Source organism: Pseudoliparis swirei, chromosome 7 (genome assembly GCF_029220125.1).
Source record: "Pseudoliparis swirei isolate HS2019 ecotype Mariana Trench chromosome 7, NWPU_hadal_v1, whole genome shotgun sequence".
Taxonomy (NCBI): domain Eukaryota; kingdom Metazoa; phylum Chordata; class Actinopteri; order Perciformes; family Liparidae; genus Pseudoliparis; species Pseudoliparis swirei.
In genome coordinates, this window is record NC_079394.1 from 19,541,775 (window position 1) to 19,569,314 (window position 27,540).

General features: G+C 41.7%; 1 protein-coding gene across 1 annotated transcript in view; it reads right to left on the bottom strand.

Annotated features, from left to right (window-relative positions):
* The window catches only part of grid2 (glutamate receptor, ionotropic, delta 2), a 470,134-nt gene that overhangs the window by 53,837 nt on the left and 388,757 nt on the right, over positions 1–27,540 (bottom strand). Inside the window, exons 12-13 of the mRNA XM_056418710.1 lie at positions 13,551–13,689; positions 3,946–4,141 (exon numbers count right to left, since the gene is read on the bottom strand). Of these exons, the coding sequence (XP_056274685.1) occupies positions 3,946–4,141; positions 13,551–13,689 (335 nt within the window). The remainder of the gene's footprint in view (positions 1–3,945; positions 4,142–13,550; positions 13,690–27,540) is intronic.

Here is a 27,540-nt window from a genome sequence, read left to right on the forward strand (position 1 = left end):
CTGACGGATCTTTAATCCATCATGGCCTTCCGAACAGACTCAGACTTGACATTTCCATTCCAGGTATTCTGTTATTACGGTTTCTAAATATATTTGTCGGTTCGTAAAGAAATTAGTACAAGTCGAAAGTCTTCACCGAAAGGATTTCATCGGTAATTGTCTACTATAGCTGTTAAGTGTTTTACAGGAGAAGCCAGGCTTAGTTCCTAAATCTCCTTTTAGCAGACCTTATGAAAAGCGGCTGAAAAAAAGCTATCATTTATTTTAGACTTCGACACCTCCTTTGAGACGAGCTTCAATGTAAAATCACATTTTAGCAATTTTCTCTGCGAGGACGAAGAGAAAGAGAAAACAGGTATTCGACTAAGTCATTTGATGTCATGTTTTCCTTTATAGTAATGTGTTTGGGAATAATTTAATACAAATGACTAGAATTCCAAGGGAGGTTTAAACATGCAGTCAAACATGGCAACAGTGTCACTGATGTTGCCACTGCAGAACACATCAACTTGTGAGAAGGGGACGGACATCAGTGCACCACTAGAGTGCACCCTGTAGCCTTTAACACAATGTGGATGCATAAGAGACTGACAGAGAGGAGACGTATAAAGAGAACGGAATATAGGGAGGGCTGTAAAGTTCTGAACACGGAATGATCGTAGCGCAGAGATTTTTCAAAGACAATGCAGTGCAACACTGGAGGTGTCACCTCTGTCACGTAGAATGTGCCCATGAAAAGCAAATCCTCTCTCCATCCTTGTTACGACCAGCCAATCATGCAGCTCTGTCTACTGTCATCCCGTATACGTCTACGAGTTCACCATCAGCTTGATAAACCTGGGTTGATTTGCCATCAAATCCTCTTTTAAAGCTGCGCTGGAGGCTGAGCTGATCCCCTGGAAACTGCTGTTGCTGTAGTGATACCACGGCCACCTTTTAGCTGCTCTGTGGCTTCATGGATGTACACACAGGGGGGAACTGATTTCTGGCACCACTCCTTGTACAATCAGTGTAAAACTACACAGTTTGATTTTGGTCTTGTTGGCCTGGCATACTGTATCAACAGTGGTGGTAAATATCATAAACACACACAGACACACTCGTATCTCATATATTGCCACAAATACCTTTTCTAAGATGGTTTCACCTCGTGACATCATCCTTCTATGCGGCTCTGTGATAGAGACCAAGCTTTATTCACCAATATGAATGTGTCAAAGTGGCAATATTTTAGGATTTTTTATAAACTTAAAGCAATGTGATCGTTAAAAAAAGTGATTGAGAAATTGACAATATTTTAAAAACTCATGGATACTATTTAAGTGCAAGTTCACAAAATGTCACTCCATGGCGACTATTCATAAATGTGAATTTTAAAATACAGTATGTACAAATTCCGTGAGCCCTGCATTAAAAAAAAATACATATTTGTATACAGGACTCAAACAGAAATGATTTGATGAATGTATATAATATTCTGACTTCCTAATAGTTGGAGTCAACAACAGATTCCTGAATTGGCATACCGAACATGCTACTAATTAGTTATATACGCTCAATAAACACCTCTGCCAACGAGCAAGGCATGTGAGTGAGTGTTATTCGCGGTGTGCTTAAATGCTGCATTTATCACATCATTGAGAAAATACCACCCGTCACTTTAATCACTCCTCCCAACACTTCCAACGCTCCCAACGCTGGCTTCAGTTGAAGTCTAATATATTCTAGCGGGAGGAGGGATTGAGTGAGACCCTCACTGGAGAGAAGGGCAATGCAAACAGAAAGCGTGGGGTACGCAAATGAGATGCAGCAGTCAGATATCTATGATGGCGGGTAATCACCGAGGGAATTAAGTATTTTACCATGTGTGCGTTGTCCGTGTTTCTTTAACGGCGTTTAGATTGATCCCATTTCAAGACTGACGGCCTGACTGGGCTGTGTGAGCTGTACATAAATAAAGCTGTGTACAATGAGATGTACTGTATACCACGAGAATAGTCAATTTACGGATGTAAATATATTTGATCTCCATGGGAAACTGGACCTGTCAACATAACACCAGTAAATGGAACACATTAAAAGTCCATAAATAGCTTTAGGTGTCAGTCATCCTGTGGGTGTCTACCCCAGTACGGCCTTTGTACCCTCTGCTTATTTTAGGCTACTAATTAACATTTTAAATATACACATTTTATCACAATCGTGTTTACATTTTGTGTGAGTTTTGTAAAAGACTAAGAAGAATAAAAGAAGATAGCAAGAAGGCTAATTTCAGGACACAAGAGCTGAACAACTAAGTGTGCTGGGTGCTTCTTTTGAAGAACACATTCATGATATCTGTACAAGTGCAAAGCAATGTGACATTATTTGTATTTATTTAACAGCTATTTCCTATAACTACGGGATTCAATGACCGTGCCTTTGTCACATGACTTGTTTTCATGATTGGTCTGGACATTCAGCATAATGCTAGCAGCGATGCTCTCAAGTCAAAAGGATGCATGGAGTTGTTGAGGAGGGATCAAAGTCAAGAAAAAAGCAGATTGAAGTTAGAACTAACATGTCATCCTCCATCCCCTGACTGCAGGGCCGGCGATTGCTATAGGCGAACTAGGCGGCTGCCTAGGGCGACAAATGAGTTGGGGGCGCCCTCGAGTGTCGCCCTTAGACCTACTTCCTATTAATCATAGTTAGAATAACAAGCATATTAAAACATGTTTATGAATCATGATCATCCTAGGGCGGCCCTTCAGCCACACGTTTACTTGTCAACCTGATTTTTAGATTGAATTGATGGTTATTGTCGATATTTTCCTAATTTGGGGCGGTTGCGTTATGTTATGTTACGTTACGTTAGTTACGTGAGGGCTCTAAATTACTTGGTCTGGAAGTAATATCTGGTGGCGCAGCGCATAGACCACGAGTCTCATTTTGTGTGAAAGAGATCGAACCCAGGTCGGTGCGATCTTTTTATTTATATTTTTTCCAAATATGTGGGTGGCCCTAAGAATTGCCGTCACATTACCTGTGACAGTAGCTTCTGCTTAAAGAAGCTTCTCTAAATTAAAATGACGTAATACCCACCTGAGGTCAACGATGAGAGGAATGTCTCAATGGGCTGATGAGCATCAACCAAGAGGTCTCAAGTAAAATATCATTTGATACCGTCAACGAATTTGCCATTAGGAAGTCCAGACGAGTCAAATTGTAATTCTGTGTCAATTTTGAAGGTGAATAGAAATGCCAGAAACAACTGTTCATCTTCTATTATTTGAGATGGGGATATAACTACTAAGAACTTCAATCTTTTAATTTTGTATTGGTACGTATAGTATCCATAAAAGCACTTTTGTTTGTAGAGGGTATAGTTAGGGTATAGAGGGTCATAATTTGCTTAAATGTCCTTACAGGTGCTTAAGAGTGTTTTGCACAGTTTATGGAGTTAATTTAATCCTAACTTTGAGTCTGTAATAAATTAACAAAACTCAATCTCGCCTAGGGCAAAACAAAGGGCTAGAGCCCTGCCTCACTGGATTCATTGCAGAAAAGAGGCTTTGTGTGATTGGTTAACCATAACTTGAAGGACAACAGTGTCTAAAAGATATATACTACTGTAGATCATTTAAAAATACAAGTTGAATTAAACACTTTAAAACCTGTGGTGACAACCTCCGAGACTCATGTCATTTCTCCACTCAACTTGTTTTTTTTACAATAGGACCAAATCAAGTGTGTTGACAAGGTTACATGTTGACAAGTGACGGCTTAATATAAAAACTCTTTGCTTAGAGTAATGAATTGCTTTGTTGATGCCGCCATTCTGCAACTGCAACCGTATGCAGAACACATCACAGTAGTCATTCGATTCCGATGATTGTTTCACTAACCACTGTGATTTTACACGTGTCAGCGGCGTGCCAACTCATTAAAAAGGTAAACACCTACCTTGCGGATGCCTTCTTTGGACTCCTCAACATTTGTATCTCCTCCTCCGGTGCGGTTAATCATCCGCCACATCTGGGAGTACATGGGATCTCTCTCGAAGGGGTTCATAGATTTGGAGCGCACCTGGTCGTACACTGCAGAGTCCAGCACTGTACCGTAAGGCAGATCCGTCTGCTTGGATAAGTCCTGGAGTGACCTGGAGAGAGACAAGTGGTGACAAGGGTTAGAATTCACATCGTTTCCGTCACTGAGAGCACATGGGGCTCAGTTCATCTCCTGGGTGTTACTGTTGTGGTGACACTGGGGCCATGTTGTAGCAGTGATAATGGATGCTGCAATGCCCTGTTCGCAACAGCATGGTCCCTGTTCAAAAAGTTCCCACAATGCACTACACTGCTATCTCATCTGCTGCAAGGATAACACTCTTTAAAGTTGCGTTCACACCAAAAGCAAAACTATTTTTTTCGCGCGACCGAATCCCATGAAAAGTCAACGTACAGACACGTGTGGCTGCGATAGATGCAATATTTTTCCGGGCGGGGCGTTTGGGGCGACGCAGTGTGGGCGACGCGTTTACAGCGGCGCGTTTTCAGCAACGCATTTTTCGCCCCTAGTTGAACTATTTCAACTTTGCGGCGGTCATCTCGCAACTCGGGCCAATCAGCTCTTGAGTTGCTCCGCGCGTCATCGCTGTCCCGCCGCTGTGGAATCAGAACAAGACGGACAATAATGTTATGAACACACGCTTATGGTGTGAATACGGCAAATGGTCGAGCGAGTAAACTCACGCGTTTTGGGCGACGCGAAAAATCGCATCACTTTTGGTGTGAACGCACCTTAACACAGCTTTTGGACTGAACAGCCTGTCCCAACAAATTAGAAATTGATCCTTCTGTACATTTCCAGTCCATGACAATAAACCAAAACCATTATGATAGCAATAGGTCACTCTTCTTTTTAAGCAGTTAAAAGTGATATTATTCAAAGAGCTCCAAGGGTAATCAACCTGCATTAAACATCTTACTGTGGCTCTTCTGGCTTGGCACTCTTATGTTTGCATGAGGGCACAGGGTGAATGATTTTGGCTTTGTTACGTTCTTGGTAACTCACGTTGATAGCTGACTCGACCCAGAGAGAGGCGGGCATCGGACAGCACACATAACGTATTAATGGAGTGGCCAGCGGCACTGTGGTCCATGCCATCTCTTCTCCATAAATGTATGATTTGGATCTAAATTCTCCATGCAACATCCGTGGATCGTGCACATAATTGACACAGAAAAATGTGAATTGCCTTTCGACCAACAGAAGTGAGAAAAAATTGGGGTGGAAAGCTGTTTTGCTCAGCAGCATTCAATCAGTTATACGTGCTGGCCAATATGGCTTGAGTAACTGCTCACAGTTTAAAAGCCACAACTATAGAGACACTATAGAGCAGGGGTCGGACTCGAGACCCTATGGCTCGCGAGCCATATATGGCTCTTCCGGTGACGGCATATGGCTCCCAGACAATTTTGAGTTGAGAAAAAAAATAATCTCCGCCCGCCACCCTGTAATTGTCTCTATCGCGCCAGATGACAGCAGCAGTAATGTCAGGTCCTTTTCTTAAAGAGCACGTCTGTGTTCTTTTATTACACACGCTTGATCTTGTTCTTACTTATGGCGTTGACATTGAGCATTTGAACGTCTTCCCACAGAATCCTCTTCTGTCAGACCACAACCTCATAACTTTTGAATTTATACTACCGGAGTGTACTCCGTTAGTCAAAAGTTTCTACACCAGATGTCTAACTGACAGTGCTGTAGCTAAATTTAAAGAAGCGATTCCTTCTGTATTTGATTCGATACCACGTCTCAATATAACAGAGGACTCCTGGTCTAACTTTAGTCCGTCCCAGATTGATCATCTTGTTGACAGTGCCACAGGCTCTTTGAGAATGACACTGGACTCGATAGCCCCTCTGAAGAAGAAGACAGTGAGGAAGAGGAGGTTTGCTCCCTGGTATAACCCTCAGACCCGCAAACTAAAGCAAACGTCACGAAAGCTTGAACGCATATGGCGTTCAACTAATCTCGAAGAATCCCGTTTAGTTTGGCGAGATAGTCTTAAAACATATAAGAAGGCCCTCCGTAATGCCAGAGCAGCCTATTACTCATCAGTAATAGAAAAAAAGAAAACAACCCCAGGTTTCTCTTCAGCACTGTAGCCAGGCTGACAGAGAGTCACAGCTCTGTGGAGCCGAGCATTCCTATAAACCTTAGTGGTAATGACTTTATGAACTTCTTTAATGAAAAGATTTTAACTATTAGGGACAAGATTAATATTCTCTTGCCCATAACCAGTGCCAATCTGTCCTCAAGTGGAATGGCCTTGGAAACCGCTGTATGCCCTGGTGTATATTTGGAGGGCTTTTCTCCCATCAACCGTGACCAATTATCTCCAACGGTTTCTACTTCTAACACATCTACCTGTCTCTTGGACCCCATCCCGACGAGGCTGCTTAAAGACGTTTTGCCTTTAATTGGCGGCTCTCTATTAGATATTATCAATGTGTCTCTGCTAACAGGCCACGTACCACACTCCTTCAAGGTGGCTGTTATTAAACCTCTCCTGAAGAAGCCCACTCTGGATCCAGAGGTGTTGGCTAACTACAGACCGATCTCTAACCTCCCCTTCCTCTCCAAGATCCTTGAGAAAGTGGTCGCAAATCAGTTGTGCGACTTTCTACATCATAATAGTTTATTTGAGAAATTTCAATCAGGATTTAGAAAACACCACAGCACCGAGACGGCACTGGTGAAAATTACAAATGACCTCTTAATGGCAGCAGATAAAGGACTCCTCTCTGTGCTGGTCTTGTTAGACCTTAGTGCTGCATTCGACACCATTGACCATGACATCCTATTACAAAGACTGGAGCAGTCGATTGGCATTTCAGGCACGGCACTAATTTGGTTTAAATCCTATTTATCAGATCGATCTCAATTTGTATTTGTAAACGATGACGCCTCGATAACCACCAACGTTAATCACGGAGTTCCACAAGGTTCTGTGCTTGGACCAATTTTATTTACCTTATACATGCTTCCTTTGGGCAATATTATCAGGAAACACTCCATAAACTTTCATTGTTATGCAGATGATACTCAACTATATTTATCGATAAAACCAGAGGAGAGCAACCAACTCTGTAAAATTCAAGCATGTCTTAAAGACATAAAAACATGGATGACCTGCAACTTCTTGATGTTAAACTCAGACAAAACCGAAGTAATTTTAATCGGCCCTGAGCACCTCAGAGATCAATTATCTGGTGATGTGGATTCTGTAGATGGCATTGCCCTGGCATCCAACACCACTCTAAAGAATCTTGGCGTTATCTTTGATCGGGACTTGTCCTTTAACTCCCACGTAAAGCAAATCTCAAGGACTGCATTCTTTCATCTACGTAATATTTCAAAAATCAGGCACATCTTGTCTCAAAAAGATGCAGAAAAATTGGTTCACGTTCGTTACTTGAGACTGGATTACTGCAACTCCTTATTATCAGGCTGCTCTAATAAATCTCTTAGGTCCCTCCAGTTGATCCAGAATGCTGCAGCTCGTGTTCTCACTAAAACTAAGAAAAGAGATCACATCACTCCTGCACTAGCTGCTCTGCACTGGCTCCCAGTAAAATCAAGAATCACTTTTAAAATTCTTCTCTTAACCTACAAAGTCTTGATTGGTGATGCACCATCATATCTTAAGGAGCTTGTAATACCATATTGCCCCACTAGAGAGCTACGCTCACTAAATGCGGGACTACTTGTAGTTCCTAGAGTCTTAAAAAGTAGGATGGGGGCCAGAGCCTTTAGTTATCAAGCTCCTCTTTTATGTAACCAGCTTCCAATTTCAGTCCGGGAGGCAGACACAGTCACCTCGTTTAAGAGTAGACTTAAGACCTTCCTCTTTGACAGAGCTTATAGTTAGGGCTGAATCAGGTTTGCCCTGGTCCAGCCCCTTGATATGCTGCTATAGGCTTATAGCTGCCGGGGGACGTTTTAGGATGCACTGAGTACCTATCTCCTCTTTTTTCTCTCCTTAAGGATGAATTTTCATCTCTCAATCACACCTTACTAACTCTGCTTTCTCCCCGGAGTCCTTTTGACTTCACGTCTCATGGGGTCATCGGACCCTATGAGACGGCATAGATCCTATCTGCCTGATGGATCGTCGAGGTCTGGGTCGTGGAATTCCTGCTCATGACTACGCCACTGTCCTGTTGAGACTCCGCCCACTGTTGAGACTCCGCCCACTCCTCCTCCCCACCGCCATCTGCCTGATGGATCGTGGAGGTCTCCATCGTGGAATATGCCTACTATGAACTATTCATACACTCTGTCATATTCATTGAATGTATTTTAACTCTAAATCTGTCCTTCTGTACACATTACATCTATTGCATCTGTCCATCCTGGAGAGGGATCCTCCTCTGTTGCTCTCCTCCAGGTTTCTTCCCTTTTTTTCCCCCTGAAGGGTTATTTGGGAGTTTTTCCTGGTCCGATGTGAGGTTTTGGGGCAGGGATGTCTATGTGTACAGATTGTAAAGCACTCCGAGACAAATTTGTAATTTGTGAAATTGGGCTATACAAATAAACTGAATTGAATTGAATTAAACTAAACGTCTGTTATTGATCGTATCTAACCAGCAGCATGTCATTCTGTCTCTACGTGTCACGTTAACACTTCTCGGCTCTCCGTCTCGTGCGCTGCAGAGCTCCGATGCCGGTGTGTGCGCGCGCATCGGGGCGGAGCAAAGAAAAAGTCACCTGTTTCTGACCCCTGCTATAGAGTGTAGCGCGTCATAATCTTAAAACTAGATCGGCAGGAGGGGAAAACTACCAGCGGCACAATGTGCAACCGATGGCTGACATGCTAACAAAAGGCCTTTGGCTAGCTAAGAACATCGTATATCAGTATGTTTATGATTATTTCAGCACTAGAGGTGAAGTTGATCAGTAACATGATACCTATACAAAATAGTGATGTGAAATGTTAGCTGTTAGCAAGTTAATTGTAGCTCGCTATAAAATAAACACTTCTGTCCTTCTGTCTTGTTATTAGTTTCTTATTATTTCTCTCTTGTCCTTTCTCCGACACTCTATCCCTCACCCATACATCTCCACCTCTGGGGGAAGACACGAGCTGTAGTTAATTGCAATGAAAGAGTTTGGCCGCTGAGAAATGTAATGGAGACCCATGAGAGGAGCTAATTACTGTTTGTTTATTAAATGGCTGCTACGTACCGCCCATGGATTTGAGAGACTTAAGAGATTTGTAAAAAAACATTTGAACAAAAACGCTCAACATGTCCTGCTTAATGATGAACAGCAAGTATGCATCTTACGTCATTAATCAGTGTTAATACAACCACAAAGCAGATTTGACAATGAGCATAAATCTCAGTAGGTACTGTCGCATTATAATAAGGTTGCCCACCCAGGCACACACATCATAATAATAACACATTCAGACGTTTTATGGCAGGTCACAGCTCCGGCGCTTTCTCTCGCTCTCTGTGATGCCCTCCTCAACTATCTCTCTGACCCGCTCTGAAAGAGGAAGAAAAAAAACCTTTGAAGATTTTAATGAACTTTGCCAGGAACATGAATCTTTTATTGCCATCAATTAATCTTTGGCCTTAATAATCTCCCATCCCCACTACTCCCCTGTGAATATACTCGCCTTTCAGCACACTCTTTGACGAGGATTCCCCCTTTGTGAATTGGTTTCACTGGGTAGTAACTCTGGTCTTGTAATTTAATGGTGTGAGCATGTGTGGAAGGCGGAGAGAGAGCGGGTGAAAATTGTCATGTCAGATGAGTTTAGATTTAATGGAGACAAAAAGTAAATCCACATAAAAATGGCTTAATGGTGACACAACCTCCGTAAATGCTCCCAAATTGGACAACACAGTCTCAAACGTATAGGTGTAAAGTTGGGAGGAGAATTGTGTACTAAAGGTGTCAGAACCACACTGTCTTTCTAAAATGCACTCTCTACAGTTTGTTTAAGTAAAAAGAAGAAAAAAACAGTACCCATTCTCAAATCTCTAAAACACAGAACATTAAGTACAATAGTTATAAATCTGTTAATTTAAAATTGATGAACACAGCCTCTGCTAAATTGCACTTGTATGATGTTTCCTTCATATGATGATGTATTTTTTAGAAAACGTGGAGGGACATCATCTAATTTAATAAGGGTACATGTTTAGAAGGAGAGCAAAACAAAGATGCATGCCATAATCCAGATGTTAACTAACATTATGAGATTTTAATAAAAATGAAACACATGACATTGGTTGCCTCCAAATGTATTACTCTGTGTTCTCTAATGGAGATGTGCATATATGAAATATGTGCTTAATTATCTTTTGCTTAATGTTTTGTGTGAATCTAATATGTGCATGTGTGAATGTGTTGGCACATCCTTGCTTTCCTCCCCTGTGTGTATGCAAGCTCATTTTGAAAGCAACTTTATTACCTCAAAGCAGCCCAATAAGCAAGTAAATGGAGTGAATAGCAGCTGAATGTACCCTGTGACAAACACCAAGTGTGTGTGTGTTTGTGTGTGTGACATAGAGAGAGAGGGAGGGAGAGAGAGAGAGAGATTGAAAAAGAGAGAGAGGTATAGATTAATCGTATGTTAATTAGTGTATACTAATCTGTGTGATTTCTGGTTGTCTCTGCATATTTGGTTATCTGGCCATCTTCATTGAAAGCTATTGATTTGTCAATGCTCTAAGGATTGGTAATACACTCTGCGACCTTTAAGGAGAATAGATTTACTGCGTATCTCTATATATATATACACACATATATATATATATCATTTTTTTACATATTTAGCTGGATAGACTTTGGTTGCTCTGCCACCTCATGTGTTAGAAATCGGTTAAGAGGCAAATCCCTCCATTTGAGGAGAGTCAAAGGATAGGCTTTTGTTTTTACAGAGGCCAAAAGACAAAGAGTATCTTGGCTCTGTTATTCTGGTGGGAAATTAATTTGGGTAAAGGCACTAGAGCCGCGATCAGTTCATTAACTTTTTACAAATGGCTGTCGACACTCTGCAGACATCAGTGCAACCTTGAACAAACAATGTGCACTGGAGCCATACCTTTCTCTTTTCACCCAAACAATGACAATAGCATGAACATAGTCTTCCAAGTATAGGCTAGCTACCTTTAAAGGCTGCTTATGTTTTTTTTTTAAATGCACTATGTCTAAATATTGGAGGAGTTTGGGACCTAGCTGTTAATTTTCTTAGCATAATATTCAGGTATTTAAGGCTATTCTTTTTCTTATTAACTATTATGTTCGACATGTTATTGTTGTATGGAGGCAATTTCATTATATGGTGCTTTCCTATTTATATATTTATGTTTACTACCCCTACTATTAAGACGGTAAACGTCATTATTTTATGCCCGCGCCACAGGGAGAGTTCTGCTATTTCCCCTTCTCACCAACAGAGGGCGATAAAGTGGTAAAGCCAAAAGAGAACTTGTAGACTTCAAATAACCAAATGAGCTGCTGACACATACACACACGCACACACACACACACGCACGCAAACACACACACACACACACACAAAATACTTAATGTATTATTATTATTATTTATTGGTATCATTAGCAACCATAACATATGACACATGCTGTTGGGATTGAGGCAGGAAAGGAGCGTTTTTCAATTTCCCCATCCTGACAAATTCTTCTGCTCCATCTCTTTACTCTCTCAACAGGTGCCGCCTGCTTTTCTCATATTTTTACCCCTTCAAAATCCATTTCTCATCATGACTCATCGCCACGCCCAAAACCCTTCCTCTCTCGTTTTTTTCCCTACCCTCCTAACCTCTGCCTACCCCCTCTCTTCATGTCCTAATCCCTCTCATCTTTTCTTCCGCCGACCGGTTCTCTTTATTTCCACTATCTAAAGTGTTGTCACTCCCTCTTCCCTGTTCTATGTTTCTCTCTTGCTCCCTCTCTTCGCTACTCTTCACTGCCATCCCTGACTGTTTTCCCAAAGGATTCTCTCTGAAATTGAGGGGAAAACATCCAAGCGTGAAATAGTCCAGTGAGGGCTCTGAACGCTCACTAGTTATTTCATTTCCAGAATGAAACAAGGGCATTAATACCTAAAAAACCTGCCTGTCCTGATGGCTCACTGAGACACGCGTTTGCTCTCTTCCATAATTCACTAATTTACTCTCTCAAACACTTACTCACAAAAACATTTTCATAGAATTGCACGCTTATCACAATATATCGATCCTCTTTTCATCCTAACTCTCTTCATCTAACTGCTTCGTTGTGTTGGGATGACTGTAAGTTGTTTTGTGTCTCTCCCCTCGCTCCCCACCACCCTCCACCCATCTTTGGAGACCCAAGGCCATGTGGCTGCTGCTGTTTAGGCAGTAATTATGCCACTAATGACCCCAGAAGAGTCAACACATTAAAGATAATGCATTGACATTTATGGGAATCCTTAATTAGCTCGATGGATACTGAATGAGGCGGTAAACAGGCACTCATTAATGACAGCACATTTGAATGAAAAACTAAAACAATAAAGGGAAAAAAATTAAGTAAATAGATTTATTTCCACGAGCCCAGACAGAAGGAATTGGAATAGAGCGGGGCGAAAAACAGACAGCATGCAGAAGAAAGGGTGGAGACAAAAATAAAAAAAGGAGGAGGTCTACCAAAGACAGGAAAAGAGGGGGAAAAGAAGAACGACGGAGAGACAAACTGATGGAAACAAATGGAGGGACAAATAGTGATGAGATTTAGAGAAATGAATGTTGTTTATTCCGAAGCCAAGCACAATTGACTGTGGCACTGCCGGGCATAGCGGATGCTTCGGCATGCTGATTAGTCCAATGAGAGATGAGCGTTTCCTTGAGCCAGCAGGAGAGAAGCAGCCACACATATTATCACAAGAATAACACAGAGCAATAATGTGAGGAACATGCAAACTCGTGCTTTTTTCGTTTCATACTCTCTCTCTCTCTCTCTGTTTCCCCTCATCCTCCCTAACTTCATCACTGAAAGCACACGCACACAAACACACACACACACACACAAAATGCTGTATACATCCAAACTTGAGGCAGACAGGAAATGACTATCCTGCAATGGGGTGAAGAAGGAGGGGAGGAAGGATGGAAAGGATATGCGTGTCCATGCGTGTGTGTGTGTGTCTGTGTGTGCATGTGTGTGTGTGTGTGTGTTGCCTCTCATGCATTACAACTGCCTGGTAGACTGGATTTCCACACTGAGCAACAATCAAGCACACTGGGGAAGCCCGCGGTGTGTCTCTGTGTGTTAGAAATGATTATCAGGCTACACACACACTCTATGGCGAGTGCACATAAGTGTGTGCATGCGGAGAAGCATGCAGCCATACTTTTGTGCTCGTACAATTAGTGAATGGGTTTCAGTTCTTGCATCCCGGTTCTAATGTCAAAAGAACAGTTCCTCAGAAATCAAAGCCCCAGGCGCATCATTCTGAAGCCGGCGTGGCTGACCCCTTTCACGACACCGGTGGATACTTACTGTATGGAGTTCTCTATGCGGGAGATGGTGAGGAAGGCGGCCAGGTTGGCGGTATATGAGGAGATGACAATAAGAGCAAACATCCACCACACGCCCATCATCATCCTTGTGGCTAGAGTGGTGTAGGGTACCTCTCCACCTAGACCCAAAGAAAGACAGAAAGAAGGTTTAACACAAGCACAGAAGGAACAGGGTGCCACGTGGATGCAGGAGGACAAGCTGTTCAAGCAGCAAAGCACATCCTGAAGGATTATGTTTGGATTCACTGATCTGATCTTCACACGGACGCACTGCAGAGAATTCCACATTTGCTCTTCTAATAAGACATCAAAACCACACATCTTTGAGGTGTGATAACATGTATATATTCCAAGACTGCATTAAACTCTGGAAATGTGTAAATATATCTGAAAACGCCAGCGGGCATAACTGTTCGAGGAGAAGTTAAGAAATGTACACCTGCCGTTGCAATAAATTATCTTGACAAAGGTCTTGATCAATCTGAACAGAACATGTAAATGCGTGTTGGGCCCTCCCATTAGGCTGTAATGCCACCTGCAGCACATTACAATAACAAGTGTCCGTCTTAAAGCATAAAACCTCTTTATCCCCCGGCTGCTGTTTGAAATCGTGTTGTCAAAACAGCAGCCTCGGCTTTCTGTGAGCTTTTCAACTTGGCCGTCACTCTCACAGTCACAAAGAAATAATCCATCCATTTGAACAAAGGGAAGCACACGTATACCTACAGTACTTCAAACACAGACGTATTTATGCACACTTGTTGACAATCACACACGCACACATTTAGGCGTGCGTACGAAAAACCCACAAATGAGTACCGATTGATTCGCAGCCAGTGAGCTCTTTCTCACGACCTTCATTGAAGCCTGTTAGAAATGAGCTCCATTCATCCATGTAGCAGGGGTTCTCCGTTACATCGACTTAGACCGACGGACGACACTCTCCTCTGCCACTTGCTCTCGTCCAGACTCAATAACGTATTGGATACCCACACAATGCCCCGCTCCCTTTATCTCACACCCCTTCTTCTTCTCCATTGCCCTTCCTGCTTTTTCCATCTTCCTTCCAGGCCCCGTCTGCATCGCTCACGGCATTCGATTTCATTGGAATATGTGATGTCGCTGCCTCCTTGTCTCTGGTGTTTACTGTATCTCTCTCCAGCAAAACATTTGCGGTTGACATCCAGTGTTACCATGAGCCTAAAGGCAGATATATATATATATATATATATATATGTATGGCGCAGTGCTCTTTATATTCAGTTCAAATAATCCGATAGCATGTTCGCCAGCGTCTTAGGGGACGTTCACAAGTTGCGGCTAAAAACGCGTGGAAAACGCCATCCATGCTGTTTGATCCTTTTTATCCAAGTTGCTCGGGGGATGGTTGCGCTCCTGTCGCGCCTGCTGTTACTAAGCAACCAAAACCTATATGCGCTGCGATGACAAAGATGAAGTCGTGGTTATTCAGCAGCAAGCCTCACTGACGAAGACTAAACTAATTGAAAACAAAAGATACAAAGATTTCCAGCACCGCAAATCCCCCACAGTGGCTTTACGGCTCGATTTGGTCATATTTAGTCAATATGTTCTGATCTTTGAGCCACATCTTGTGACACAGCAGTAAGCAAGTAAACTAGTCTGTGAGAGAGATGGTAGAGATCTAGGGTAACCCTGCACTCAAATTAACTTCTTCTGATTCCTGGCTGCAGAAGAGACTTTTATAAAATATTTAATAAAGCTGTGAAAACTACATCTGAATGTCCAACATTTTGTAGGTGGACAGTTTTTGGTTCTTTTCAATGTTTTATAGATGGTCCCTGTCGCTGGACAATGCTTAAATCAAGGCAAGATCATCTACAAGAGACTTTTATGAAAAGTTAATTTTGTTTTCTGCTCTAAATGTACATGTGTGTGTGTTAGAGAGATAGAGAGAGAGAGTGTGTGAGAGAGAGAGAGCAGCAAATACCAAGATATTGTATGAACTTGGATTTATGAAGCTCAATAAAACTAACCTAACAGAACATTGAGAGATGGGAGAGCGAGCCCCTTGAAATGGTTTACTTGAAGACCGGACTGGCATTGATTTTTAAAGTGCCGAAATGTCAGAAATATCCAGTTTACCATGCACTCAGACATCGGCTCTGGAGATGTTAATAAAATAGTGTGTACAATAGTTAATGTTCCTGTCACGCTGTCAGTGTCTGTCTCCCTCTACGCTCAAGTCACTACACCGACGAGATATATCTTATTATGGTGCAATTCTTTACGGTCCTACTGTTGGCCATTCAGGTGAGCCGTACTCGACATCACAGCAAGGCCGAATCTTCATGGGAAAGCTGAGCCACTATCTTGGGAGTTCAAACTAAATATCCAATGCGGTGCAGTATCGTGACATCTTCCTTTTGTCAAATAAATGACATGAAAAATGAACCCACAGTCATGCATCACTGATCTAGTGAAACCATTGTGTGAAAAGGGTGCTGTCGAACAGTGTGTCGTGCTATCAACCCATCTCGTTATATTGTAATACGCACGGTGCTCTTTCAAAACTGTCTTTCAGACAATGTCTCCGTTGAGGAAAAATAGAGGCAGTCAGCGACCCATCAAGTCTGTCTGTATGTATCTTTACCTTTTGTTTCTTTATAAAAAACATAATTTCCCAGAGCTGACTAAAACGGCACCATTACGCACAACCAGTGGCCGCTTGCCCATAGAAGGCCACGCGGGACCTGGCCCCACCCACCTTGAGCCCCCCAAAAAAGAAAAAAAGATTATAATAATTATATTTTTATTTATAAATTAAACAAATTGTCAATATTTGTGTTTTGAAGGTATGAAATATACCCTGTAATATTTTTTAAATAGGAAATATGCGCAAAATATCTGCTTTTCCTGCACGTCCTCTCTGCCTGTCTGGTTGCATCAGCCGAGCTGGGGCCTGATCGTTATGGCCCACAGGAGACAGGTCTAAGAAGCAGTTCAGCCAATCACTGATTTAAGATATATATGAGTCGTATGCAATTTAGCCAATCAGCGCCCTACAATAGGTTCAGCTTGGGGCTAAAGTCATCTTGACCAAAAGATTTCGGGAATCTCGATAGGGATGCCTCGCGAAACTTCTCGAGTCGTGAGTTTAACAACGTGACCATGGCGAACGCAAGAAGACCCGACCCTAACTCGGTAAAATCCCTCCTCCAAGACCCGTTTGAGTGAAAATGTTGCCAGAGAAAATACATGTAAAACAGCTGGAACCAGACCAACTGGACCTCACTCTGAGACAACAGACTGGCTGAAAGGGAAGCAGCACATGAAACACTTCTGTAGAGACCGGTACACCCGGAAGGTTTGGCTAGCTGGATGCTATCGTGCTAATGCGTATTTTGTTGTCCGTGCTTGCTTCTTAACCCTCCTGTTACCTTAACATTTACTAACATATTTTACTCTCGGGGTCAATTTGACCCCAGCAATTAAAACCTCCAGAAAATTATTAGAATTAATATTGTTTCCCAAGTTTAAGTGTGAGGTACTTTATGTTTGTTTGTTGACTACCTAAATAGCCCTTTAAATATATAAAAAAGTTGATATTTCTTATATGTTTGACACAGTGAAAAACAGCCTGGGGTCAAATTGACCCCAAAGAACACCAACGTTAAACATTGAATGGGGTCAAATTGACCCTAAAGGTAACAGGAGGGTTAAATCAACGGGGACAGATCCTGCATGGACAGATATGGGAATAAGGGACATGAAACACAAGCAGTTTTTCGAGTACATTACCATCCAAAACACATCGCTACAGCGTTTATGGAGAGGCTGCGCGCCATCGTCCCAAACGGGCAAAAGAACAAACTTATCGCCCGAGCTTACGACGGGGCTGCTGCATGAGGGGAGCCACCGGCAGAGTGCAGCGCAAGATATTGGATGTCTACGACAATGCACACTACATCCACTGCTATTATAATAATCATATACACTACCGTTCAAAAGTTTGGGGTCACTTAGAAATGTCTTTATTTTTCAAAGAAAAGCACTGTTTTTTCAATAAAGATAACATTAATCAAAAATACACACTATACATTGTTAATGTGGTAAATGACTATTCTAGGTGGAAACGTCTGGTTTCTAATGAAATATCTCCATAGGTGTAAAGAGGCCCATTTCCATCAACTGTCACTCCAGTGTTCTAATGGTACATTGTGTTTGCTAATCGCCTTAGAAGACTAATATCTGATTAGAAAACCCTTGTGCAATTATGTTAGCACAGCTGAAAACAGTTATGCTGGTGATATAAGCTATACAACTGGCCTTCCTTTGAGCTTGAAGTTTGAAGAACAAAATCAATACTTCAAATATTAATCATTATTTCTAACCTTGTCAATGTCTTGACTATATTTTCTATAATTTTTTTAATTCATTTGATAAATAAAAGTGAGTTTTCATGGAAGACACAAAATTGTCTGGGTGATCCCAAACTTTTGAACGGTAGTGTATATATATATATACATACTGAATTGTATCAGTAAATTGTCCTTTATTATGTAAAAGTGTTGAAATAAATGTACATTTTTAACTGCAAAGTAATAATAGGTATTTGATACCTTTTTTGCATTGAATCACTGGAATGTTTGCTGAGATTGATTGGATGGTGCCACCAAAAAAAAATCCACCAGCCGCCACTGCGCACAACACAAACATTGTCTGAACTCACTGTGAGCTTTCACAGAGACACGGTGACATTGACATCTCTAGAAGCACATGCTGTCAGAATAGGGCGAGGCATCTGATTGGCTGTTAAGGAGTGATGACCTCTAAAATCTGAACCATCAACTGGCACAATCAGATAAAAGATGATTGTGCCAACAGCAGTCGGCATGCATTGTGAGGATAAGGTGGCTGTTCCTCCGTAAGGGCTCATTCAGAACCACTGAAGGAAACCAGTGGTGACTCTTCTCTCCAGGACTTAAACAAAGGTGTTCTTCCAGACACCTTTGAAGTGCAGCTGTGGTTGCGTTCCTCATACTCTCATGTCAAAGATAAGGCGCTTGTATGTGTGTATGTTTGTGGATCCTAGAGGAGGCATCGCTAGTATGAAGCAGCTTTTGTGGATGCCAGGTTCAAAGGAACCCCATTGTGTCCCCTCCCCCGGTCCATATTTGCCATAATGTATCTCCGTGCTCTCATTCTCCGCTGTGCTTCCCCTCAGCTGCGGGCAAAAGATATTTCTCCATTTCTTATGACCACACTCGAAAAGAAGGAGTCCCAAAAAAAGTAAATGGCAAATAGGAACTTGTGTACAAAAACTACAATTATGTTAAGATTAATGACCAGCAGGGGGCGACCACTCCGATTGCAAAAAGAAAAATAGGTCTGATTGTATAGACGACTGTGAGAAAATGACATAACTTCTCACTTGAGTAAACACGGTAAACAGGAGTTCATGGTTAAAAATAGTAGTTTCAAGTCTTGATGTTGATTTTGTAAATGATGGTCCCATTGAGAGAGAAATACATGATGCAGCAGGGTATGCTTTAGGGCGGGGCTATTTTGTGAGTGACAGGTTGATACCACACGGTTTTTAAGTCTGGGAGTTCTCCATGTTTATGTTTTACAATGTTAATCCTATCAAAGTGTGTTTTCAGTTCATGTTGAGGATAATTATAATATTTTTGAATTTTGTATGTTTTAATCAGCGTTCGGTTGTACTTAGCTTCACCCTCGTGTTACTTTTGGTTGCTCAAAAAAGCGAAGATGGCAACAGCCTGAAGGCCCAATTTGAGGTTTCAAACCCAGGAAAAAAAATCACGAATACTTGGTTCACACACACGCACACAGACATTCACACTTATTCTGGAAGCCGCCCAAATATCGGGCTAAAACATCAAGTCCTCAGATATGAGATCACAGGACACACCCTTCATCCCTCTGTCTTCCAATCAGAGAGGAACATGATTGGGTGAAAATGCCCTCGATCCTGCGTGTACCCTGTACATGTGATGCAATGTTTATTGTAGAATGCGTTACATGGTGCAACACAGAGCCTTTCCATCTATGACTTCTGATACAAACAGAGTGCGATGTACAGTTGTTTCTTTCTTCTCACATCATGACAACACTGCATTGGAGAGGAGGGAGTGAGCAGTGCTGCAACCTCGTGGAAAGGAACCCCTCCGCATTTTAGTGTAAATGAGACAAAGGAGGTCAACTGCTGGAAAGAAGTGGCACCGGACAAATTGGTGATGAGGACTAGCTCTGTTATCATGCACGGCCGTTAGAATATGGCTGCTGCCCTCTTCACTGCATGCTGTCGATGTCAAACAAGCACCTTGAGTCACTACTTTATTGTGCTGAAGGGTGGTGAGGGGGTGCTTGAGGCGTCCACTTGGGCAGACTTGTGGCCCTGTAATCTCATCCCAAAACTGCATCAGCAGCACAGGTTTTAATAATCAATCCATCTCCCTCTCTGCTCTTCTTTCTACTACTTCAGACGCTGAAGAGGAAGGTTCTTGGTGGTACTTCTATCATATGTACCATCAATTTATTTTAAATCGACGTTCCCGCTGCCAACTGTTCCGAGGGCTCCTCTTCAAAGTCACAGCATCGCACTCCAGTATTCTTGGATGAAAGAACACTAGATAGGTTCATTAGAGCTTTTTCAAATGAGGGTAAGGAGAGTTTGAATATGTTCAGCTGATGTCAGCTCCCAGTTGGAATAACTGCAATCTCGCCACAAAGTGATGTAACTTTCCTTTTTTTTTTTTAACTACAATTTGGCCAATTCCATTATTTCACAGCCCTGAAAAGTGTCTTGCTCAAGGACATGTTGGCAGTACAGGTTAAACTTCACTTGCAGGTTGGTCTGTGTGACCATAGTGTTGGTGCAATGGGTTCACATTAAGTATAAATCTGAAAGCAGAAGTATAAAAAACAGATTTGAAAGCTTAATCACAAAACCATTTCTCTCGATCCAGGACGCTGAAGGCATAGAGCTGTGTGATGTGGAACATAAGTCATAAGCCTCTCGGTCAGTGACATTAGTCATCTCCGACTTCTCCAGAACCAACAAACATGCAGTTTTAAAGAAGTAGAGGACATTTGCGCCGAATTGACATTTCTATAGATATTGAATTCCTTGTCATTTCATCGTGTTTTTTAAAGCATTAACATTGCAGCACATTTATATTTGTAACTATATAATCCACACACAATCAGTTCCTGACAGCTACTGACTATGTATGCTACAGTGGAATTAGAACAATACAAGTCATACAAAGGAAGCTTGTTAAGGGCTTTCATACAGGCTACTCCTATCTATTGTTCTTTCATTACTTCGTGGCTATACACCGGCTGCTTTTCTTTACTTTTCAATGCATTCTTGCAATCGTCACATTTAACGACTGATTTTACAGAGTATTCTAATGCAAATCTAAATAATGAAGTCAAAGATTCAGCATTCTTCTTTTTGTTGTTGCAGCACTTTGAAGTTATTGCGGCTGTCAGAGCGTAGAGTCCTCTGTGATGGTACAGGGAGGCTTTTTGAATCTGAGATTATTATAAATCAGAAAACATAAGCCCTTTCCTAAACAGTTATGACATGTTCCAAACTTTCTTCTGCTGTCTAAAAGAACCTCACGCAATACACTTGGCCTTCATTGCAATGGATGAAACGGCAGGTCTTTGTATATATTTTGTTTTTAAAACAATCGAGACAGCTTTCCACTTAGCTGTGAAGATGGTTTCTCAAGGCAATAAAAAGATATCTCAATTCTTTTAAACTCTACAAAGACAGACGGCTGTTCAAAGCAACAGATCCACATTAAAGAAACAACTTCTTCTCAAAGACCAAAATGATTACATTAAATGTCTAAAGTTAAACCTGCTTACTCATGCACTCTATGATCATGTGGGTTGAGTGAAAGGGGCAGAAAGAATATTACAAACAGAGAAATAAGGTGTTTTCCACACAATATCACGTGTTTTAAGTCATAAGCCCGTCAGTAGAGCCACTTGAAGTCGGGAAAAACACATTTGTCTCTCAAATCAAGATCAAAACTGAACATATTATCTGTGCTTTGGCAAACACTCTAATCTCCAATATCTGCAATCATGACTGATGTAATTAAAACTTTCTCCAGGCAACATAATAATAAAAAAGTGTGCATGCTTGTCACTGATCTTATTACACTGTTAAAGATCTCAGCGCATTCAGGCTCAGGTTCCAGGTAAGGTAAAAAGATATAATCCTCTTCATTTACAGTATCACCACATGAATGGTTTTAAATTGTAGGACAGGAAGCAAAGGAACCCAGAAGAGCCTCGGTACGGAAACATTGTGGGACAGTCTGACTGAGAACTTGTGCTAATCAAAACGTAGGCTGCACTTTGGCTGCTATTGATTTGTTGTTGTTTGAGTCAACAAGCCCCGGAGCTTCGCGAGGTAAACAGAATCAAAGCGGTACACAAAATGCACATAAACACCAACAACAAGTTTTCCTTTTTTATCTCCTCTGGTTGAAATGAACGGGCACAGCCGGAAACAGAGATAAATAAATGACAGGAGCTATTGTTTCCTGCAGGATTGGAGCACAGAATGATTCCACGAGTCTTGTCGTCAACTCATCTGCATCAAACACGTGCGCTGTGCTCCTCTGCCCGCCTCCCTCCCCTCCCCCTCTCCTTGTTGACACACTGCAGTTAAATGTCGCCCCAGATGAGCGCAGCTTTAAAACCAGCGGTGCAGCGGGCACATCTGGTAGGAATTTATATGTATGAGGTTTTCTTTTTGAAGCTTCAAATCTCACCACGGAGGAGGCACCTCCTCTCCCTCAGACAGAATCGTTATTTTTCTTGGGAGTTATTTTGCACCGTCTTATTTCTCCTCCAGCACCGGAATCACTCTCCAACCGGCGGTGTTCCTGTGATTATGAACGACTTGGGAAAGACGTATTACAGCGTTGGGGCCAGGGGGTGGCGAGGGAAACGAGCGAGGAGGAGGTGCACCTCTCCTGCTCCATTGTGCGTGTGCTGCCTCTAATACCTCTGGCTATCTGCCAGAGCGAAGAGGGATTTTCCATGTGGTTGGCAATTTTTCAAGCCATCAAGCGCCGCCATTATTATACGGATCCAGCAGGCCAGTAATGTTGAGGATTTGAGCGAAGAGGCATGACGTATACGATTCAGAGATGCGCATAATGCTATCTCTTTTCCCAGCATGCTCTTTGATTTCCTGTAAGAACCCTAGGCCGACATCAAAACATGATGGAATATAAATATATTTGAGGCGAATGGTAAAGAAATGACATATTGACGATGTATGCGTGTGTTTGCTATTGAAATAGTTTTCATGTTTGGATTAAGACGAGAAGTGGGAAGAAAGAAAGGAAATTAATAAAAGGGGAGAGGCAACAAAATGGCACATCACCCTATTTCTTTTTTGTTTGTTGACCTTTCTCAACATTTAATATTCATTAGACACTCGGTTGTATATTCTACAGCATTCTGCCGACTCAGAAAGTTGATGATTAGGTGGAAGTAAAAGTTTGTCTTTCGCTCTTGAAATTTCGGGTTCATCACGTGACTCTCTTCAACAGCAAGAACAATTTAATAAAAGGAGATTCAAACTGATGTATGTCAGACATCGAACATGTTGATTGTGGCAGGAGAGGTCTTGATTAAACTCGGCATGACACACACAAAATGTTGCCCATCAACTTTTGCCAGAAGTGTTTATTTTGTACTTTCTGAATCCTAATTTCAGCTGACAAAGTATGCAGCACATTTCATGTGTTTTCTTGTGTTTGCACAAGAAATGTGGTCATTAAATACAATAAACCCGTATGTTTTACATTTTTATTTCATTCCGTACAATATGCACGCTGCGATGCATCCGATATGCTGAAGCTAAAAGCTCATTCATGAAGAGAATAAATCCACATTATTTAGTTTATAATTAATTTCCCTTTAGTTATAAGTGTAAGGATGTGCTGGAGAAGTGTTGGTATTATGGTAATTGCTTCAATAAAGTTATTAATATTCATGGATGACATATTAATATTTCATATTGGCAATGATTCACCTCTGATGTTGACAAATTGCTCTGGACTCTGTTGGTGATGACGTGCTCTCCATACAGACACTCATCTGTAGTAACACAGTAACAGACTGAATACCCACGAGAGGCACGCACAAACACACACAACATACACAGACCCACACCCACACACACACACACACAATACAAAGACACACACGCGCAATCACAACGAAAGTCAGTAAACGTGATATGCAAAGAGGTTGAATATTGATTTCAGCGTAATACAAAGGATCACTGAAGATTACAAAAGCTACATTTGAATAACTATTTTTAATTTTTTCATATGACATTTTTTGGGAATTGAAAACAGGAGGAGATCAAAGGGAAGAGAGAGAGATAATTTGAGTGTGGGGGATGAAGAAGGTCAGAGAGAGACTGCCAAACTGGCCAGAGGACCAAACCAGAGATCATCTAAATGCATTAAATGAGGCCTGTGTGTGTGTGTGTGTGTGTGTTTGATCTTGTTGTGTGTTGGGTAAACACGCTACATCATTACTGCAGGACACAGATGTTATACTTTGCAGTCGCCTGCTACCTCGAAGTTGATGTACTGAAAACAATCAACAACTGGACATTTCTGTGGATTCTAGAACATATGGCATCCTGGTATTTAGCATCTGAAAATAATAAAATAAAAACAAAGAAACTCAAAGTAGCTCAATCAGAACTGACTAAACTAGGTAACAACAGTGTAGCTGTCCAGACTCTCTACGAGAAGATAATGGTAATTGTAAAAATTCTACTTCATTGTGACTTTTTGGCAATTTCAATTCAGAAAATGCAATCTAAATGAAATGCTGATTTCTTTCCTGCAGAACGTTTGAATATGCCAACACTGTTTGTCATTGTAATTATATTTAATGATGAAAAAAACTCATCACAAAAAGATAAGATAAAACAGTATGTGTTGTTATTTTTTGGCGGCTGCTTCTTTGAGCAAAGTGTCAGAACAACATGGTGAAGAACGTGCTGCAGTCGCTTCTGAGGAGTGTCTGGCTCTTCTCTGTTTGGAATTTCAACTCAATCCGCACTTAAGAGAACGGAGAACATTCAGAGTCCTGAGCGTAATACGTCAAACTGTATCTTTTGCAGAGTCGACATGTTCAGAGCATGACTTAAGTTGAAAACTCATTAGAGTTCAATGTGTGTAATAGGAATAGGAGCTTGGAGTTCAACTGGGAAAATAAAAAAGATATTCAAATTGTACAGAATCACCCGTAGACCCTGAAACGGGGTTCTGCACTCACTAAGCTCAATTTCACAAAAAGGGAGCAGGAGGCACGCGCAACGTCAATAGAAGACGTTTCCTCATGTAATTCATAGGATCTCTGTTTCTTTTCTGAGTGTACCCGGGTCTTAAAGAGAGATTTTAGAAAGAGGAATAACAAAAAGTTGCATCGGCTCTCTAGCGAGAACTTAGTCTAGTATTTGTACGTTTAGATTTTTGTGGCACTACATCACACTGGCTTACACAATGCCTCATTTACAAAGTAGTCCTTCCAAGTTTACTCAATTTTAGGTTTGAACTGACTAAATATATAATTTGACAAAATGATTATCTACTTCAAATCATCCACGTTATTTTAAATACACACACACACACACACACACATGCTAAATGTGTTTATGTGTCTGTCCTTCAGAGACTCAGACTTGCTGCATCATCGCTTGTAAACATCCATTTAACCGGCTGCTTTTTGGCCCTGCAGAGCGGTTTTTTTCATCCCTAGATTGAATGAAGGTGGAGCAGCCAATGAAGTGCCAGACTGCACCGGGCCAAGTGTGGAGACCGGCGATAAACCCCTGGACTTTTTTTGTGCGAGTGTGTGTCTTCATCTGCATGTGTGTATGGCTTCGTGTGCTAACTTTCCAATGCCCTCCCAGAATAGCTGGGGTAAGAGTACCGCTCTGACTGTGTGTGTGTGTGTGTGTGTGCGTACCATATGCAGAAACTGCTTGACATAGGACTTATTACAAATACACTCATTCCTCCTCTTTTCTTCAAGCTTCATCAGCACTTTTGCTTCCTTTTCACAGTTGAAAGGAACACAAAAATGATCGAGTCAGCAGAATTTTCTTTGAGCTTATTTACAGGCTGTGTTTCCCTGCTCGCCTCCTATATATGGATCAATACAATCTGTGTATAGTTTAAGGGCTACAACAGTGGAAAAGTCGAGGCGGTCGGCGCGCGAATGTATTTGCGTTCTTGCGGCGTTGCGATTTTTATGCTTATTCCTTGAAGGCAAAGGTAAGAACTCTGCCTGCAGAAGGACACAGTTCCCACACCGGTGTGCAGCCATGATATCTGAAGGTTATTTAAAAAGTGTTGATGAATGAAAGTATGTATTACAAATCTCACTGCAGCAGTTGGCAACGGGACACTTTTTTAATTACTGCCCATTCTGTAAAGCACGAGTTCACGAATAGGTACAACACCTCAAATTGATGTTGAATGTTGAAGCTCCTCTTCACAGAAAGAAATCTACAGTAACTACGAAGCTTCCCGATAAAAAAACGAATCAATCCTCCCAGACACAATCCGATGACGGATTAAATCCAAGGCTATCTCATCTGTCTTCCATTCTAGGGAGAACAGGCGTGCAGCTGCGGCCCCGTCGTCTCACTGGAGGTGACGTGCGTGCAGGCCGTGTCTCGCTCCATCAAACCAATCCGACCATGGCTGCCTCTCCGAGGGCAACTTCTGACAGACGGCTCTCTCAGCAATCTCCAGCGTGTTTTCTACGCTCTCTTTCGCTCGATCGTGATTGTGTTGGAGTCGCTCATATTCAATTTTAACACTGTCATTCTCAATATTTCACATTTCGCAACCCGCATGACCCCCCCCCCCATCTCTGTCGCTCCTCTAAAACATCTCGTCTCCCTCTTCTTCCTCCACGTTTTTCTCGAGGGCGTCGTCTTCACGCTCACTGTGCCAATTTACACAGATCTGCACTTTCTGTGTTCCCCCCCTTCATTCAACCATTAACATTGTGTTTGTTCGCTAGTTTAAGTGTGCAGGTGTCTTTTGTTCCCCTTCTTTTCACCAGAGGTCTTTACAAACATGGGCAGACGAGGGAAAAACCTTCATCAGAAAGTTGAACGTTTTCTTTCCCCGAGTCCTGAATAGGGAAGAGCCAAAGTTTTAGGATCTATTGAATAGTTTCCTTTGCAAAGTGTAGCAGAGCTGTGATGAACGTGTGACGTGTGTTTTGTTCGTATCTCGTGTTTACAAGCAGAAAACGTTTATTTCCTTTCAACAGCCATTGTTCTTCGTCTCTTTGTCCTCACCCCGGCTGCCCGTCACCCACTTTTATTTCTGTTTCACATTATTATACTGAGTAACCTTATGCGAGCAGATTTTAATTATCAGCACAGAGTTAAAACATATATTGATTATGAAAACTCTGTTAAACGGCATGGGCAGCAGTTAATGCTCAAGTTGGCTAAAAGTAGGCCTTGTTTTAATGAATTGCATTTTTGATTAGGCAAGTGGTCCTTATCTTGAGAGGTATTGTTAAAAAGAAAAAGAATGGAGCTGGACAAAACTCAAGAGAATAGTTTAAACAAGTGCTCTCACTCTCTCTGTTGCCCCTTGTTGTAAAACAATTCTACACTTGTTGTGATACCGTGCACACACACGTCACATATTGATCGATATTCTCACTTATACCACAGAAAATCAAACGCAATCTTTCTACTGTTTAATAGACGCAAGACAATCGTTACCCAATCGTTACCGGCCCTTTAAGTCATGTGAAGTAAATTTCTTCTTTTGTTCCGTTCCTAGGAATTTTCGTAAACAACGTTGCTTCCTACCAAAAAAAAAGACAATTAAGAACTTGTTTGGTACAATAATCCTAAATGTTCGAGTAAAGTT